The following is a 20,801-nucleotide window of genomic DNA, read 5'->3' as shown; positions in this document are numbered from 1 at the left end:
TGAATGACTCTCTATCAAAGTCAGCAGCTGTTTGTGTCTCGCATCCCTCTTGCTCTTTTCGTCGCCTCACATTCCCGTGGGATGAAAATGAAATCAGGGCGAGGAGTTTTTAGTTTCACAACCATGAAATTCGAGCAGGAAAATGCCTGTCTGTCTAAATCTCCTCAGGTAGTTTATCCAGTACGACAGTGTGGTCCTGTCGTAATGGGGGCAGTTTTTTGGTTGTTATTATCAATATTTTTATATGATATATTGTCAGAAACAATATATCATAAAAGCAATTCATCTGTTTTCCATGTTCCATGTGGTTAGTTCTGCTTGATGTGACTGTGTGTCTCCATGCTGGGACGACAGACTAAGAAGGATGTGTTCTTAATTTGATTATAAATATATGTTGCTCTCTTGATGACTTTAGTTTTGCTGTTGAAAAAAAGAGAAAAGTATACATTCCAGGCAAAGTGACAATGAGAAATGCAGATATGCAACCACACACACATTCAACTGATAAAATTACCTCACTACCTCTTACTGTGTTTCTTTCTTTCTTTCTTTTTTTCTTGCTCACACACTCACACACACACACACACACACAAACACACAGACCACAGCCCACACTTAAAGGTACTATTATTGACACAAAACCACAACCTGACACTTAATAGAGATTCTCACGAGCTGGGAGAGTGATCTGAGACAAGCCAACAAAAGCTGTCCACTGACTGAGAACGCTGCAAATCCCACATGGGCGCACGTGTAAGAAATCAAATAAACTGAGGCTAAGTGAAGCTCTGACGTAGAGCATACAAGAATAAAGCTTTCTGATCAATAACTCAGAGCGGAGCTGGATACAGTGAGCGAGCTGACAGGCAGTGAGAGGCTGTAATCACTGAGCTCAGAGATTATCCCTCATCAATTAATCCTCTGTCGCGAACCCTCGTCACCTGTACAGAGAAAATAACAGAGAACAGGAGGAGGGAGCTAATCTGCACAAACACCTATCAAGGATTCAGATCTGCGTTGAAGTGCTTTTGCTCTTTTTTCTTCCTTATCTCCATCCGCTCCTTCCTGTCTCATTTATTTTAGGGGGTTGCTCTCTTCTTAGTTGCTACCCATCCCTCTTTACTTGTGTCCTCGGGCTGATATGAGCAGCAGAGAGGTTCAGATTTCAGACGGCTGGCATCTCAGTGACATCAGCTGTGCCAAGCGGACTGTGCCTCGGTTCATCAGAGGGGGAGAGAGAGAGAGAGGATACTGGCAGTGAAGCACGGACCGTCAACATGTGAACACTGACACAAAATAAACCCAAATGCAAACACAGGGACAAGGGCTATTTGGAATAATAGCGTGTGCCACGTGTGTGTATGTGTGGACTTTTATTTGTTACCTCTTTAGGACTTTTTCTGGCATAAACTGTGACCTTGTCAGGACCAGTATCCCTCATGTGTTAGGTTAAAGTTAGGGTTGGGTACTAACTGGCTGTGGTTAAGGTTCGGGATAATACTTTGTTTAGGTTGTCCAAATGAATGGAAGTCAATGCAGTGTCCTAAGCAGAATGGCTGTGCAAACCTGTGTGTGTGTAAGGGAGTAAGTTTGACAGTCATATCTCAAGGAGCTTGCATCATGTGACACCACTTTCCAGGCAGCGTGTTTGCCTCACCCAAAAACCTCCACCCGAGCCCAGTCACCATGATCAGGAGGGAGATCACATATCAGCTTTTTTAGAACACGGACACACACTAAAGGGGTTTGCTTCGCTATACTTGTTAGGACTTTGCATTGATTGATAATCGTAACCCTAACCGTTTAATGCCTAACCCTACATTAACCTAACCATTATTTACATCTGAACTCTTACTTTAACAAGAGCTTCTAAAATGAGGTTCTGTCTAATGAGAACGAGGCTTTTTTTATAGCAGAAAAAGTCATAAAAGGGAAAAAAATTTGATATCCACTTTCTCTTGTTCAATTAAGAGTTTACAACTCCACAGTCTTGATTGTGTGAGAGTGGTTTAATTGGATGTGATTGACAGCGAGCAAACAACTGTACTGAGATTCCACTCATCAGAAATCAGAAACACTCAGGTCTGCATCCTCCACCTCACCAGCCTGCTCCTTGGCTTGCATTTAAATCTGTAGTATCCTTTTCTTTTTCTTTTTTTGGGTTTCTCATAATTTTCTTCCACTACATAGTACCACTTTGCCTCACCTTGCCTACAATATAGTACCTTATCAACGTGGGCGGGGTCATCGCGGCATGGCTGCATGAAACTGCAAGTACACAAGGCCAGCGTAAAAGCGCCATTAGGCTCTGACACCAACAGCTGTTAATTTAATAGGGCTGATCGATTCTGGGAATATACCTAATTGTGTTTTTTTTTTCCTGATATTGCTGTTTGATTTGCGACACAACTCAAGCTTCAGTTCAATATTCACTCTGCAAAATGTAATGGAGTGGTACCATGTGACCCTGTCCCAATATTAACTAATCTGCTTAATTTGCACAGAACAATTAAAATTGGAGAAGCTTAATTGCACCCTTTGCGAATTTGCTGATTGCATTGTTTCGAAATGTGATTTTGATTGGGAATCCGTTCTAACCCTGCATAAATAAAAGGCATATTGTTGCTATAAATGATTGAGAGAGACCTTGTGAAATTAGCGACTGAATAGTGACCACAGTTACAGTACCTACGACTGCACAGCTTTATTTTCTTTGCATTTGTTTACATTTGGTGCTTTACTTTCACCGTCACTGTCCAGCTGAGCGCAGAAATGCTAATAAAAGGGGAGCAGCTGTGCAAGGCACTGATGAAAAAGCTGCAGGGGGGGACAGACAGGTGTATCATTATTATTTATCAGCTCCTTATGGCTCCCCTCACACACACACACAAACACCTGGGAACATACATATAGGAAAGATGCACACGAAGCACTGGAGCACAGGAACAACAGCACACACACACATTCCTGCACTGAGGCATTTCTGCAGTCACAGCAACCTGAAACTGTCTGATACATGGTCGCAAGAGTAAAAGTTGACATTCGGAAATTTCCCTTCCACTAATGTCGACGCCATTAATCACAGATCAGCTGCCTGTTGAGCACAGCAGCCTGTCATGCTGCTGCTGCTGCTAAAATAAAAAATAAAAAAAAGTCAGGCCTATATGAAGCAGCACACTTGAACTCCCACTCAAGAGAGGACGTTAATTACACTGGATTCCTCTAATAGAGTCATGCTGCACCAGTTAAAGACAACAGAGACACAGCACCGACGTACCAAGCTCATTACTCACGCAAACAACGCAGCTCTCCCGGGACGGGGAGATTAATGGCACTGCACTTATATAGCACATATGCATAAGGCTCGTATGATGCAAGCGCACGCAGGGAAACACGACATGGAGGTGAACACAACAAACGAGAAGAGAGCCACACAGTCTCCTTCTTCACTGTCATATCCTCATTACGGGGCAGGACACGACATTTCAGTTTCACAGGATTTCAAAGACCCTTGGGGGGCCGATGTGCACAAGGAGGATATGAGGGAGCAGGTGGAGGGAGGATACATGGGCGAGTAAGGAACAAAAGAGTTGAAAGAAAGAACTAGAGTGGGGGAGATATTCCTGAGATAAATTGCACACAAGGTATAATTTTCTTGTTTCATCACTCTTTGAAGCTGAAGTACTGGAAGTCATTGTGGTGATAACTACATTAATGCTCTTGCTGCCATATTTCTCATCCCCAATAAACCACGTCATTGTCATCTCTCTCCCTCTTTGCCCTTCTATGAGATAGCAGTCGACATGTCATCGAGAAGGGGCCTCTTGGAAACACGCCTCTCCTCAAAAGCTATATCCGCACTACTCCAATTCTGCTGATATGTTTGCCATCCACATTAGCCCGGCATTTTTGAGGCTAGAACTCGGAGAACTTTAAAAACAGTCCTAGCTTTGATTTGAACACCACAGGGTTGCATTTTAGTCTGGACAAGCGTCCCTCTCTTCAGGGAGAAGGTACTGTACAGAACTCTCCACCAGAATATCCCGCTTCAGGAACAGCAAAGGACAATAAACTCCCTGCTCCCTTGAGTTTAGTCCGCCTGTAATCTGCATATTTACAAGGCGCCTAACTAACTTTGCACTGTTATTTTTTAGTATTGTGTGCCTTTTTTGTGTGTGTATAACTGAGCTAATATATATCCTAACATGTACCAAAAAGAGGTACATCACTGTCATATTTGTTGAAAATTAGGCTTTTGAAAGCAAACACGGTATTTCTGCATCTGAAAGTCTGTAATTCTGTTTAAGGATTTACAGAAAATCCTAACAGAGCTATGCTGCACTTATTTCAGATTATACTTCACTCAAGATTAGATGGAAAACCTTGTCTCTCCTCAGTCATACAGAGTGCCGTCTGTCCTTGTGACCCCTCATGAGGGTTGTTGACTTCCTCTGGCCTCTGTGTGCCCAGGCTGTGTTCAACAACCGGGCTATAAAAGGCAAGGCAGAGATAATAGAGGGATTAGGACCTCAGTGTCACTTCTGTTTCCAATTAAAAGTCTTATCAGCAGCACAAAGACTCCAGATAGAAGTCTTCCACCAAATCTGTAAATCTGTCATGCAGCATCCAGCATGTTACATATATTCTTTATTTACAGTGGCACTAGGGGAAGGAATGTCCATGACCTAGTTTTAATCTATTTTATTACACATTATACATTTTACTGCTGTTTAATTCATGCGCTTAAATAATAAAACACCAACTTATAAGACTATCCTTTTCTCCTTCCCTTCAGGCAATCTTGAATCCCTTCTTGAGATTCTGTATGTTTGAGTATTCAGGGGTTTTTTCTTCACAAATAAATAATTAAAAAAATATAAAATAAACTTTAGAAATGTATTGATAAAAGTTTTATCATATATACATTCAAACATGGTTTTCAGTCAAGGAGTGCAGTATTATATGAAGACTATGCTTGCCTGCTGGAGACATGAGACCTTGTGACCTTTATATAAGACTCCTCCCTCATTCATTTCTTGCTACACCAATGTTGCCTCATAGCGCTGCTGCTGCTGGCATAGCTTTGCTGCCACCACCCCAGCCTCCATCTTTCTAGATCAGAGTCTAATTGTATTCAGTGTCATGCTTGGGCTCACTCTTGTGCTCCCTGTTCACTTGGCCAATCAAAAGAGCATCTAAAGAGCTGAGCCATAAATGCCAACTTCTAAATGTATTTCCATTTGTTGCAATACATTGTTTATGACCAGAACATCCCAGAGTGATATAGGGAGCCACATCTATCTAAGAAAAGGTCGCATTTCTTCTGGTTTCAAAACATACTTCGGTTTATAAGCCTTGGGATTAGAGACTTGACTGGCACCACGTCAGATTCTGAAAACTGACTTTCTCTGATGTCATTTGCAACCAAGTTCTGCTGTCAATCCCACAACATATGCTACATTTTATCACCTATTTTCCTCTAAATGGGATTATAATATACAAAACTCACATCATGTGCTATTGAAGAAGAGCCAGAACTGGTGCATGAGAAAACTAACTCCTCAAGAAAATGTAATAGTGATGTTATAAATCAAGTGAGAAGCAAATTTTTCAATAGACTTCCTTTCAAATGGCCTTCTTCTTGCAGCCAGTGGAGTTAATGTGGCTAGATGCAGGGGGGGAAATCAAGCATTTTCATGCTTGATTTCCTTCAAAACAACACATTTGCTCATGGAAATGTCAAGGGATTAGCCAAGCCAGAGGGACTTAAATCCCAGAAGTCCAATCCCAGTAGGTAAAAAAAACCACAAATCTTCCTCACGAATGGCTCAACAGCAAATGTCTTGTTATAGGAAAACTGATAGATTTGTGAAGTTGCCTTTACTCTGGTTAAATATTGTCCGCACAGAAATAGTTCTTCTCTGGTGGCAGATTGAAGGTGCTGGGACACTCTGGGGACAGATGATGCCTCTCGCTCCTGAATGCCCCCCGCCCCCGCTGTGGAAGTTACAACCGACTCTTTCGCCAGCAACAAGACTAAAAGGCGACAACACAGATTTCCAAGATGTTACAATCGCCCTATTTCTCTCTCTGTCTATCTAGTTTACTTTGTCTCGTTCGTTTTGTCCTCACACAAATTGTATCACAGTAGATGTCTTCTGACTGGCTGATTAAATCCCTTCTTTATGACCAAAAGAACGAAAGTAGAGCAGTTTGCAGCCTTTTTCCACACCTCATATCTCATCGCAAAATGTGCTTCAACAAAAGAAAGACTCGCCCCAAACAAAAATAATGATAAACAGTTATTACAGCTCCCAAATTCCTTAACTTTCACTTCTTTTCCATCTTGGTGAATCAAGAGATTGTTCAAGGTTCAAGTTCAGTTCACAGGTTTTTGGATTTTTTTATTTTTTTTACTCCATCTAACAAAGCAAAAACTTCACAGAAGTCATCGAGTGAAGGTTCTGAACTGTTCAACTGCATTCGTTTGACGAGGAAAATAATGACAGCCTGGGTTCCTCAATTTCTGCCAGGATTATGCTTTTCTCTTCATACTTCCCAAACTCCCTGACATGCATTGGTTAGAAGTTGAGAACCGGGGGAATTCCGGCCACGATGAAAGAGTGCAGCTTACTCCAAAGTGAACCGGGTTAGACTGAACCGAGAGACCCACGAGGAGAGAAATCATTAATGCATCAAAGGCTGTCAAAAGCAAAACTACAGTCTGAAATCTGAAAGTGTAAACACAGCAGATGGTGAGCATCTCATCCTTGGACGGGCGATTCAGACCCGCTGACACTGTAATAGCCCCTACTGAGGTTGTTTGTGTCTGTCTGTCAGTGAGAAGATGAAAATAGCTGGACGGATTATGAGATTAGGTTTAGAAGTCTCGACTGTGATAGACAGATAAAAAATTATCGCAAAATAAAAAACTGCCGCTTTATATCAACTTCTTTCAACAAACGGAGGACTTCACAGTACTAGGAGAGGATGTTTTTCTTTGTCACTCGCTTAGTAAGCTTCTGCATCAAAACACAGTCTGTTCGGGCTACTGCAGAAACATGGTGGCATAAGATAGCACTTTTAAAAGAAACTTGGGCTTTTTTTTTATAACTTTGGTTTCCAATAAAACTGTAATCACCAACGTAACTGCTGCAAACGCCTCTACAATAAAGGAGGGCTCACAAAACCAGGCTTTTAAAAGACCCAGCTTCAGATGCACTTTGTATTTTATTTGTTAACATTTTATTCACATCCTAATTGCCATCAATAAATACATTTGCCTTGGAAAAAATAAAACACTTTACTTTACAGAATGGAAATATTCACTGGCAGAAATTGGTGCAATCACTAAACCTGTGCGGGTTTTTTTATGCTATTGTGTGTATTTGTCACTAATGAATCTATGGCTTTTGTTATTGCTTTGACTTGTGAGAGGCAAAGGACACGTTTTGTGGGATTACCTGCCCTGCCCTAATTGGCTTCACCTGCGACAAGTCGTCTCTCCCTACTGTGTATAAATACCCACTCTCGCTCCTTTGTTCTCTGTGAGATCGTCTTTCCTAGTGTAGCATTACAGTTCTATTTCCAGTCTTTTTCTCTGTGTGTTTTCTGACTTAGTTTGCTCCTTTGACCTTGAGACTTGCCTTTTGTACGACGAATTCTCTGAAGCTTTTTTGAGTCCTCAACTTTTGAGACACAAATGTGACACTGCAGTGTTATCTCAGCGACACTTGTTCCCTATATTTCCTATAAGACTCCTATAAGATTTTCAATATGCATTTCTGTCTGACGGGGCAGGTGAACTCATATTCCAATTTCAACACACACACGATGAACAACTGCCATTAAGCTAACACGAAAGAAAGAGGGTAAAGCTTTTGTTGTTTGCTTTAGAAAGGTAGTGGAAATGTTTACCCAACATTGTTGTGAAAGGAGTAAGAGTGGCAAGTGACAGACGCATATGAAAATATGTTTTTAATCTATATGTTTGAATATTTAAAAAAAAAAAAAAATTAACAACATTTACAGTGACTATAATTAAACAAATTGGCTTGAGAAATGTGACGGTTTGTATGATCACACTTGATTTAAAGGTCAGTTCCTGCTTGGTAGCCTCATAGTGACCCCACAGCTGCCTGATGGAAGAAGTGAAATGAGCAAGAGAGGCTGCTGAGGGGGGAGAGAGAGAGAGGAAGACTGTAATCAGTTTCCACACTAGCTTGGAATATCAGTCTTCCTCACACGTCTGTTTGCTCCTGTGAGGTGTCTTCTTTAAACTATGATCAGAAGGAGGAGAGAGACAGGTGAGGCTGTGTACAGTATACATGGAGAGTGTTTCAATTAGTGTGTGTGTTTAACATGAATGAGAGTCAGGCCACATGTCACTTTGACACTGTAAAAGTCCAAAAATACAGAAGAAGAAAAGAATAAATAGGCTTAAAAAATAGCAAAAGTAAACAGATTTGCATTAGAGAACTAAATGCATCATATATGAGCATTCAATCTTAGACAGCATAAACCTATAACATATATAGAATAAGAAAGTTACACTACAATATTGCATTGAGCCTAAATAAAGTAATCCATCTCTATCTAGCTGATAGGCGAATGTAAAAGAGCCTGCGATTATTCAGACTCAAAGTTGAAATAAAACATTTCATTGTGACTGTGTTTGAGATCCATCATGTTGTTGCAAATGCCTCCAATTCAGCTGTATCAGCTGGATCAGGGTTGGACTGTGTGCGGCTTCATCGCCTTGTTGACACATCATCAGCAGCAGCAGCAGCAGCAGCAGCAGCAGCAGCAGCCGCATCAAATTAAAATAAAGTACAGCGGGAAAAACAAACAAAGTGTAAACGTGTTTTTATAAAGACACCAGTCCAGGTGATTCATTTTCATCCTCAGAGGGAAAAACTGGCTTTGTTTTTTAAAACAAAGGATCATGGTATATCAAACATGAACAACAGAACAGCATCTCCATCTTATCTCTTTTTTAGAATAAGTCTCAAAAAGATCAGCTCTTCTAGTCGCTGTTCTACTACAGCCTGGGTTTTGCTTCACTCCTTCAATGAGAGGGAGATAAACTGTGACCTGCTTTTGCTGTTGCCCACTTTGTCCACTTGCTCTTCAACAACCTCACCGAATCCACCTGATATCTGCTCCCATGCAGCTGACACTGAATGTACAGCCAGGCTCAGGCTGCTGCTGCTGCTGCTGCTGCTGTGATGTTGTCCTTGTGAGAGAATATTCCCTCTGTCCATCTCTCTGCCTTTGCTGCAGACACTTGAAAGCTCAAACATGTGCTGGATCACCACTGCTCTCCGCTTTTCATCTGTGCAGACCTGCAGGATCAGCACATGCAGAGAAAATGGTCCCCAGTAGTTCAAAAGTGTGTGTTATTATTTCTCTGACTTTCGCTTGTGTGCATTTTATCAGCAGTGTGCACAGAACTACCTGAAAAGTGCTGTATTAAAAAGTTTTGATTACTTATCCTTTTAGCTACACAGCTCCGGGTTTCCTAACTGTTCTGAAAATATTTGCACTCTTGCGTTTATACCACCCATTATAAATTACTTCCCAAGAGTTGGAGGTGAAGGTGGATAAGAGGAGAAGTTTGAGAATAAGACTATTTTGTATAATAACTGAACAAATCAGACAACAATGTTAATTAGTGAGGTTCTTGTGTGCAAACTTTTTAACTTGTGTACACAGAGCTGCTTGCTGTAACGTTATGTCTAATAGTGGTACTCAAGTAAAGAAAGAACATCCTGAAATTCCTGTTCTTTAAACATGTTATAAATTAGACTTCACTTCTTAATGCTCCACTGCTAAGATGGTCGGATACTTAAACTAGCTAAAAGGTCCAATGTGTGTGAATTAGTGGGGTATACAGGCAGTAATATTGATATTTATTAAAATGATTAGTGGATAATAAACATAAAACTAAGAATTAAACATTCACATCAATACAGGGAGCATGTCCTCTCTCATTACCGCTGTGTTGTGCCGTCATGTTTCGACAAAGACCCAGAACAGACAACACGAATCCTGAACTAACAGACAGACTTTCTGTTTTGTGGTTGTTTTTTTTCCTCCTACATAATAGAAAAGGAAGGGTGGAGGAGAGAGGTGTTCAGCTGGTTGCAGGCTGCAAAATCACCGTTACGTGCCATTAAATATGACACACACACAGGTCCTTAAAACCACTCCATTGTGTCACAGATATATACTTTCTGTACAAAAACACATTTTTTAATTCTTCTCAATAGCAATAACACATACTGGGGCTGTGGTCGTCCCAAGAAAATATGATAATATAATATCTTCAAACAAAAAAAATCTCGTAAAAACAGAAGAACCAGAAAAAAAATAAAATAAAAAATGATTTTAGGTCAATGGAATATGCTTCCGCAAGATTTACACAAAAAGCCTCAAGTAAATCTGGAGCATGAGCCTAAATAATTTACACACAACTATTTGGTCATCTGTTGTTAAACTGTGTTTTCACAGTTTGTCCTTCCTGTCCATGATAATAATGAGCTAATCCGGGCAAAACGATGTAACACCTTCCCTGAATGAATGTAACATCAGCAAGAACAAATGAAAGACCACGCCGAGTGACCCGAACAGGAGACGATACGGCCCAATCTTTTGTACTTTCATGCAAATAAGAAAGTCATAAACACAAGTACAAAGCAACAGCAAATGAGAAGCAAAGCCTAATCAATCAGGGTGTATTTGTGACAGGTGCCAGCAGTCTGAACCCTTCATATTGCCGACAAAAAACTAATTCCCAACAACACAGATGGCACAAACAATAACATGACAGCACGCCACAAGCGCTCACTCATCACTGTGCACTCGAGAAAAGCCTACGAGCACAGGATCAATCACTGCGCGAGGGGGAAGAGGATAAAACGACAGGAGAGAAATGAAAGTGGAAGGAAAGCACCCATGAAGACATGCACGCTCATATAAACACCCACAGACACTTGCTGAAAGAGGACCGAATGGAAACGGCTGTGATCCAACAACCACAGACACAGCAGTGAGTCATCCTGGCTGTTGTTTTCATCCAGTGGGAATTCCTGGAAGAGGAACACACCCACACCAACACACCAACACACCTCCATACATATTTATGATGTGTATTACTGTGTCCAGGACTGAGTCAGCATGTCTGAAAACACATACCGTATCTATCTATAGTTCAACAACCACAACATACACCTGTGTGCTCACAGTCTGTATATGTTGTGTTATCCAGTGAAATAGAGGATGTGCTCAGTGGGGATAAGATAACTGTAAACTTTGCTAGTATTCTAATATTGACCAATAGCAGTCTCACTTAACAGTGTTGGCCTTTTGGGAAACAAGGACACACAAGTCAAATAAAGGACACATGGGCCCATTGGGACCTGGTACAAATGCCTTATTTGGACTAGGGTTGGGACAATGCCACTTTTTTTGTGTCCCATACCAATATTAGTCCAATACGTGGCCATTTTAGACCATTTATGTACTATGAACACATTTGTGCTCAGTTATTTCAAAGACATAATTCTCTAACTGTGTAACAATTATTGTTCTCCCGAAAAGAAGAAAATCAGCAGCCCAAACATGACTCAGCTATTTACAGCTTATTTACATTCTTTACAGTGTATGTGATATTGCTTTCATCCACGCTCAGGAATGTGATGACAAGTGTCTTCAAACTTCTGGATTGACAGGAAGCACTCAGACCTGTACTTTAACATGATCTGGACGTGATCAGATCACTCAGGGTAGTTCAAAGTTCATTCTAAATGGGGTCTCCGTGACTGACTAGCACCACCCCATGCAGTTAGCGTTTAGCTTGCCTGCTACACAAACCCTGCTGTCCATCAACTTACGGCCCCACATTTTCATGAAAGACGTGAAAATCACGAGCTTGCATTTAACAACACAACTTCCATTAAGAGCAAGGTCCATGATGGGGCAATTAAAAGAAAGCAATCGAGAAAATTATGCATCAGTACATGCTTAGGGGATGGATTTCTTTAATTTCCTGGTGCCAACAATTTAAATACATAACAAAGATATGACCTAATTGCACTCTGCAGAACTAAACTGCAGCACACGGCATCAAGTCCCGGATTTCTTCTATTTAGAAACAGCCCTTAAGTGCAGGATCCGGCTTCAACCTCATCATCTCTCCTGTACGTTGCGAAATGAAAAAGCAGAGAGGCCTTCAGAGGTGGAGGACTCATGTAATATGCATAGCTGCTGGTTCTTTGAGTGTGTGTGAGTCCATGTGTGTGTGTGTGTAACGGCCAAGCAGGAAGAGACAGGGGAGGAATAAGAAGCAGCCAAACATATTTTGGACACTGCTCTGGTTTTTCTCTTTCTAGCTTGAAATGAAAGGACCATGTCAGTCCACCAGAGCAAATATGAAAAGGCTCTCCTCTCCTCTGCTTACAGTCCATCTCAGTTCATCTTTGTCCTCTCCTCCGTCAACATGCGCGCTCCTGTGACACAAGCCACGCAGGTGTAATTAATGTCTCGGTGTGTCTGTTAAAAATGAGCATGCAGGTACTCAATGGGTTTCCAGCATATACAGAAGATAAAGAAGGTTAATTAATATTGTACAGGACCATTAATATCAGAGGAAAATTATATCTTCACATCTGAGCGGGGAGAAATATCAAGTCACATATTATGCACTTTCAAAAGGCAAGGTTCAAGATAGATATTTTCAAATAACTGTTGATCTCAGGCATTTTAAGAGATCTCTCAAGTAAATTAAAGGAAAAGAGATGAATAGGACAGGATGAAAGTTCAGTCTTAATTACTGTCGGGATCTCACTGACTGCCGGACCAATTACTGTGGTTTTTGTGGGTAATGTACACATGAGTAAACGCTGCAGTGCTTATAATTACAGCAGACATCAGATTCGACCAATCACCAAGCTTGGCAAACAAAAACACACACACACACAGGCGTTGATTCATTAAGAGACATTAAGCATTGTGGGGCCATTAGGCAAAATGAGAGATGCTGTAATATGGCAGCGAAACACACAAGGCAGTAAATCAAAAGTGTTGTATGTTTGTTGAGGCTTTGTTGTTTTTTTTAAAGTTGGTTGGTTTTCAGTTGTTCATTAAAAGGTTTGATTAAAATTAAAATAAAAATAGTAACCGTATTCTTTTGAAGAAAATGCATAAAAAGACTCATTTGGGAGCCGTAAGAGCCAGCTCTTCTAAGGGAGCCGAGCCAAAAGATTTGAATCTTTGAAAAGAGTCGGACTTCCCATTACTAACATATATAAATATATATATATATATATATACATATGTGTGTGTGTATGTGTGTGTGGGAGAGTGTGTTAGTGTGCCAGCAAGAGCTCGATACAGCTGTGATTATACAACAAGTGACACACTTACATAAAATGCACCAACACTGACTGACAAGATACACATCTATGATGAATGGCTGTTGTCAGCACACTGTTACAGTAGTCACAGGTACAGGTCACAATGTCATCACACCGCATCTAAACTAGGTCATAATATGTCAGAAGAAGACACGGAGCCAAGCAGGCCGTTGTGTGAAGGATAAACGGCCTTTTCTTCCTTTGATTTCTTTGGGAGATCGCTGTGCTTCTGTAGCGAACAAGTTCTCTCTGCGAAAACGTATTTTTGAGCGGTGCGAGAGCCTCGGGCCAACCGACTCATGATGAAACAGAATGAAATATCAGTGATCGATGCAAAACAAGCAAAAAAAAAAAAGTGGGTTAAGGCCCCGATTGTGATAAAAACTTATGGGGGAATACTATGCAAGGAAGAGAGGAGCGAAGAGAAAAGGATGAAAGAAAGAAATGAATGAACGAGGTGAAGTGACGGGTCAGAAGACAGAGCTGATTGATTTTTACTACACAGAAAAGTATACAACTAGTCGGCTACACTGAGTGCCTGAGGGCTGCTGGAAGGAATTCAGAGATAATCAAACAATGTTTCAGCCATGTTTGCTCTCTCTGTGAAAAGTTCTCATGCTCAGTCAGATACTTTTTTCAAGAACAAGCTCTCAGAATACTAAAGACGACATGAATCATGGACCAGTCATCGTACCTCACGCTAATAAAAGAGGAAACTTAATTGAATTGTTGAAGGGACACGTTTGGCGAGTACAGCCTGCTGCTCTAATCTGGCTTGATGTGGAAAATGTATTCATCTGTAGTGTTGAGGTGATTGACAGCTGGCAGAGCTGCCATATGGGCTCTGGCAAGGTTGAAAAAAACAGCAGGTACTTTGATCAAAGCAACTTCCTATTTTCATCGCCACGCTTCAGAGTACATCTGCATAACAGCTTTGCCCAAAGGGAACGCTGACACAGCAGGCTGAGCTTCCTCGGCACCAGCACGGTGAGACTGGATGTGACTGTGTATATGCTGTACTGTATGTAGGCGAGGGAACACAAACACACGCAACATAAACTCCCTTTCTGTTCCCTAGCAGCCAGAAGTCAGGACTCTCTCTGATGAGGATGCAGATAAGAAGACACAGATTCAGAGGATTGCACTGGGGAAGTCTTCAAAGGGAAACATCCACTATATAGAATGGCTCCGATGGAGTTTAGGCCCAAATTAGAATCCTTTTTTAGCCAAATGTTGCTCCACTCAGCGATGGATAACATTCCTTCGCGGAATCACCCACTCGTTTTGCTGCGACTGCAAACCTGAGTGCCACAACATTGATTTACAAAATGATGCTAAAATGTTCATAGTAGTATGGACTATTTGCTATGAGAGGTCATGTTGTGCCTTCAGCATCTCAGCACTCACAACTACAGATATCAAATGTTTCTTAACAAATAATTCTTACATGACTACTACTTATTGTAAGTCATGTTGGATAAAAGCGTCTGCTAAATGACATGTAATGTAAGGTCATGATTATTAGGCATAAAACAAAACTTCATCACAAAAAGTCACTGAGAAGTTTAGGATCAAAAACATTATTGTTACTATACTAAAGCTAAGTGGTAGTGGGGTGTGGGTTCAAATACCAGCTCTGCTAGTCAACATGCCTATGTGTCCTTGGGCAAGACACTTAACCCCATGGTGCAGAGTGTGAATGGGTATGAAAAAAAATATCATACCCTGTATGAACTTTCCCCTGTCAAATAATCTATCATTCTGATTTTGGACTAGTCCAAAAGCAGCCGAACAGCCTTTTCCCTGCATCTATGAGCTGGAGTAGTGAAATTCAATTAAGATGCAGGGAGAGGTACGGTAACTCTAAATATTATTAAAATTAGCTTTAAAAGAAATTGTTTCATTTTCTACGCACTCCACTCCGATCGCATACCCTGGTACAGTAGTATTTCTGACTTTCCTCCACCACCAGAGCAATCTTGTGTACTACTGGTTGTACTGTACATGTACCACAGTTTGAGAACCAAGGACCTGGATCACATAGTGCAAACTGTGCTGAATTCAGCAGATGCCATCTGTCCCACTTTCCTCCTTATTTATTTACATCAGGGCATTAGCTAAGGGAGAGGGGGAGCTGTTGTGTGCAGCCTTAGCATTGTACACTAATAAAATATTAATAATTAGTTTAGCCAAGTAGTATTTCTGGTGTTGACTGAGGGAAGACACACAATTTAAACGTGCAGTCGAGTTATCAGTCTCGTCCCTGGTAGTGGACAGAAACTACAATTTTATAAGCTGTGAATGTCACAAGCCTAAAAAGTGGAAACTACTAGTGATGATAAATTTGGTAAACTAAAACCAGTAGAAGCTTTGTCCAAATGCTTCCAGCAGAGAAATTTAAACATCTCCCATTATGCCTTTTAAGTCTTAAACCCATTAGCCATGCAAAGGACTATCTTTAAACTTTAACCACTCACTTTCATTCAAATCAATAAACAGGAGAAGTTCAGGTGATGGACCGGGGTGCTCGTGTATAAGCTCACTCTGACTTTGACTCTTTTCATGGCTGTGATCCTGCAGGACAACAGCTGTGATGAAGCTTGTATATAGTGTTCTGAGCACGGGTACACTCAGTGGAATCAGGCAGGTTTTCAGCCATGAACAGAAAAATGAACCGTGAGAATCCAAGCATTGATGCACAGTGAAACCCCAACGCGGCTTTCAGCAGCTCTGCCTGAGTCAACTCAACGGTAATTATCAACAAGAATAAAAGTTAACTCACTGCTATTATATAACTGGAAAGTTAGCAACATGAAGAGGAACGATTCCAAAAATCTTACATGTTTACCTCTGTTCACGCGCAAAAACACACACACACACACCACCACCCAACAAAAGAGCTATCTAAGCAATGGATTCTGACCACTAAGGACAGCCTGATGAAATATGCATGACAGGGGAAAGAGCACACCACATCAGTGTTCTGCCTTCCTCCCTCCGAGCGTAAAACATTGACAACGGCAGCACTTGGCGGTGCAGCAGCTCACCCGCTGCATGGAGCACCGAGCTGAACGACAGAGGGTTGGCAAGTTCACATCTAATTGTGGACCTCACCCATGGGAGCGCTGGCCAGAGAAAGGAAAGAGCTGGACAGGTTTGCCTGACTCAACCCAGCAATGCTCAGCTGTGCGTTTGTAGAGAAAGACGTGACAGAATTAGGGCTGCAACTAACCATTATTGTCATAATCGTTTGATCTGATGATTATTTTCTCGAATGAACCGAGTGCTTGTTAAAGTGTCAGAAAATGTGGATCAGTGTTTAAATGATGTCCTCAAATGTCTTGTTTTGTTATATGGTGCAAAGAAACTTGAACCTATTCACATTTAAGAAGCTGAAAAATCAGAATGCTTGTTTGAATTATTGAAAAAAAAAAAAACTTGATTAATCATTTATCAAAATAGTGGACAATTCATTTAGTTTTTTATTGTTAGTTTTGTTAGGTTTGTCATGCCCCGCCTTGTCTTCTCCTTTCTCTCCTGCTTCCACCTCCAGCATGCAATCAGTTCACCTCAGCCTTCATAGTTCCTGGCCTTTTGTCTGGTAAAATAAATTGTTGGCAGTTTTTCCTGCAATAATGTGAGTTATAAGGACGATATTCCAAAAGTATATGAAGTTTTTTTTGCATCTGATTGACTCCTACCTGCTCATGTGATGCAGTGGCTCCTTGCAGCTTTGTTCATTTTTATTTTACTTAAACATTTTTCACCTTTTTGTAGAGCTGAAGGCATAAATATTTATTTATATTTTCTGTGTCACATCCAATGTCTATGTTAAATGCGATATTAAAAAACCTCCCTGAAAGCCATTCCCGACACTTAAACAAAGTAATGTGTACGCAAAGAAGTACACATTTGGAGTCCTGTTAATCTTTGGATCCACGTAGGAACCACATAAAATCCAAAAGTAGTTATTTTTTCTACTTTAACTTTATACATGATGTTATCTTCATTTTAAGGGTCAAATATGTTTTTTTTGCAGCTCCAGATACATTTTATTTGGGTGGAGAAGGGAAAAAGATGTCTCTTTTCATTCTAAAGGTTGCAGACCCCTGGTTTATGCTCTTCAATGACACATGGCTGTTTGCTTCAGTGGGAATATCTGACACTCAATTGAGAAATTTCAAAATGCTATTCTCTGTTTATTGTCCCTTAACGACTTCCTGCCCTCATACACACAGACGTCTCATTTGCTTGTTAGAGATACTAAAACCATGAGATCAAAACGGGAATCATTTCTATCTACAAAGGGAAAGTTGACAAGTCGTCTGGTCACAGAAACACACGTCGACAAATGCAACACTGATAATGTGCAAAAATATGCACGCCACAAAGAAAAGCACTGATCTCAATCTGCATGTTTCAGTTGATCTGCTTACTCTTAACAAACACACACACACACACACACACACACACACACACACACACGGAAAACAAACACTCTTCTGATCTGGCCTCCTCAGGGCTTTGGGTGCTCTCTGTGAAACTGCTGTCTATCTAGACAAGAGTCGACCTGGAAACAGAACAAAGGCCCAGCTCCTCGCTCCTCACTTCACATTGTTATTTAGCAAAGTCTGTTCGCAACAAAAGACACACAAAACACTGAAAGGAAGTTTACACACACACACACACACACACACACACAGTCTTTGCTCGTCTTCAAAACTCTTTCTCATCTTCCCTGAGCATCATTGATCTGATCTCTGAGTCAGACAGAAACGTATGAGAGCCTGAGCTGAAAGCAACAAGCACCACTTGAAACAAAACATTAACCATGCCTTGTAAAAAAAATAAAAAATAAAAAATAAAAAAAGCTTTGCCGATAAAGATTTAACCTGCACGGTAAATTCAGCCTCTAATTATGCTTACTGAAAGGCCACATGCAGGGATTTAAATGAGCTACTTGATATTCTCAAAGGATTGGGGCTATGTAATTGCTGCTGACGCATTATAAATGAGGAGAAAAACACAACAATTAGAGATTTGGGGATACAGTTGATGAAGCTGCTTTCGATTGACTGAAGGAAGGGAGCCTCAGAGAAGGCCAGACAGAGTCAGAGACATGGGGATGTAAGACATCCCCTGATTTTAAAGCCACCAGGTTGATGATGATATACTTCAACACGCTTTACAGTTAGCTCAGCAATGCTGAAATGCTAACTACAAGTGAGGCACAAATTAGCGCAAATAAGGCGGCAATAGGTTCTTATTGGAACTTATTGCCTAAGAAGAACAAAAAAGTTGAAGATCCTAGTTTTTATTTGATTTACAAACTGCATTTGCACGGTTTAACAAAACATCATCTCACCTGCCGCCAGCCACCCACAAGCGCTTACTATTTAGAAAAAAAACTGTGTCAAGAGCATCTTTGTGCATACTACGTTTGCCGCCATGTCTGCAACACCAGCATACTACAGATATAATTCTCAAGAGAAAGGCCGCAAAAAAATATTCCGCTCTCGTCTACATGCCAATTTGTTCCAGGGCAAGACACTTAACCCCAAATTGCTCCTTGTGGCTGTTCCAGCAGCCTGTGAATGGGTGTGATAGATGTGTAATTGGAAGTGCAATGCATATAGACGGAAATGAAAAGGCTATCGTGAAAAGTGCTGTGAGCGGTCATTACAACAACCAAAGAGCTATAGAAACACAGACTATCCCGCATTTATTTGCTATTCAGCACCAGAACACAAAGTTCATGGACGGCTAATGAGATAAAGTCAAGGATTTATCCCCTAAAAATATGCATACGTAAGGATTTCTTTGCTATTATGTGCACACTATTTTTGTCATGTTATAAAAGAGTTAACATTTGCTGCATTAAGTATGAACAGCATAATGCTTAATTTATTAACTGCCACTGAAACGCTCAGATATTCAAGGCAAGAGTGTGAAGGGCAGAGACATGAGCGGTGCTATGTGTTTTTCCTTCTCAAGCCCAAGGACTGACAAGACCACAATTTGTTTACGAGACTACTTCTCTGTTGGAGTGAAAGCGGGAGCCTGATAAGCTGCATGTAGCCGTGAACCAATGACCTGTGTTAAGGAGGCGTAATTGTCTTTTTACAACAGGCTCTAAATCTATCTTTACCCTCTCTTCACAAGTTCACCCCTACAAATGCCATGCAGACTCTGGTTGCCTAGCAGCAACTGTACTATTCATGATTTCTTTTTTTTGCCTTTGTTTTTTGACTGATGAGTAACAAAGAAAGCTTCATTCCACAGTGTTTGTTGCACTTTGGTCAAAATAGAATAGTAAAAGGAGGTCATTGTCTTCATTAGTGTTTTTTTTTTTTAAAGAGGGAAGTGTGTGCAAGCTGCCGCGTCTTCATGCGTATTCACATTTGAACCAACCTGAAGCCATCTGCATGTAACCAGCCAGAGTGCAGATCCTCCTCTCACATCCTCCACTGGGCAGGAAGATGGTGATGATGGCCAACAGGGAGCTGACAGCCAGCAGAGCACAGCCGCCTGAACAAAGCACTGCACTGGTCTGAGAACAAAACACACACATATAGAAAGAGCAATTTAAATTTAAACTCCACGTGGTTTGACAACATTTTCATATTTTTGAGGAAACATTTCTGCTTGCATTGTTACCCCGCCACAGATAAATGTACTTATTGTATTTACCCTCCTGTTATAAAGTTATGATCCATTGCATTGTTTTTACGGAAAATAATCCGTAAAAACCAAGCGCCTGTCAGCTCAGGTCAGATCATTTAATCTCACATTCAATCCTTCAGCAGGTTAATGGCCATCTCAGCTGGAAAACAGCACGCTGTGGCCAAACAACAGGGCACTGTCCTTTTTCATTACGTCTCCGTTTAATCACATACACGCGCGCTGCGGCTGGAGAAAAACTGAGGCAAAGTAAGGACTCTTAACATTTACAACGAACAGAATCGTTCACATTTTTTCTGTGTCTTTAGATGTGTGTGCACACTGGCAGCGTATCGTAGACGACACATTTTCATCACCGTGATTACGCGACGGTTTGTGCTATCGGGAAAATTCCAGCGTTTTCTGAAAGCTCAGAAGTCGCATGTCAAAGCCAACACGTGGTTATCGCGGTAATTTCACTTGCGCTGTTGTAGGAAGCCAGTTTTGGCCTGTTTTTGAACAATGAGACAAAAACATAGTTTTACACTGTTCAAATTTCAAATTTATTGTTTGTGTTTTTGTTTTCTCCATTTAAAATTGTTAATACACTATGTTAACATGCAGTGAATTGTTAATAACTGCCAGATATTGAAAGTTATTCTGGAGAAATGGGCAAAGGCACTTACTCACAGAACATTTCTGGCCCTTTAAAGCAATTTACATTTA

At 40.9% G+C, this 20,801-nt stretch overlaps 1 protein-coding gene across 1 annotated transcript in view; it reads right to left on the bottom strand.

Moving 5' to 3' along the window:
* The window catches only part of LOC122780001 (transmembrane protein 211), a 127,122-nt gene that overhangs the window by 65,399 nt on the left and 40,922 nt on the right, over positions 1–20,801 (bottom strand). The window contains exon 2 of the mRNA XM_044042752.1: positions 19,827–19,965. Coding sequence (XP_043898687.1) covers positions 19,827–19,965 — 139 coding nt within the window. The remainder of the gene's footprint in view (positions 1–19,826; positions 19,966–20,801) is intronic.

Source organism: Solea senegalensis, linkage group LG13, assembly GCF_019176455.1.
Source record: "Solea senegalensis isolate Sse05_10M linkage group LG13, IFAPA_SoseM_1, whole genome shotgun sequence".
In the NCBI taxonomy this organism is placed as follows: Eukaryota; Metazoa; Chordata; class Actinopteri; order Pleuronectiformes; family Soleidae; genus Solea; species Solea senegalensis.
This window is presented reverse-complemented; position numbering and strand designations above follow the sequence as displayed.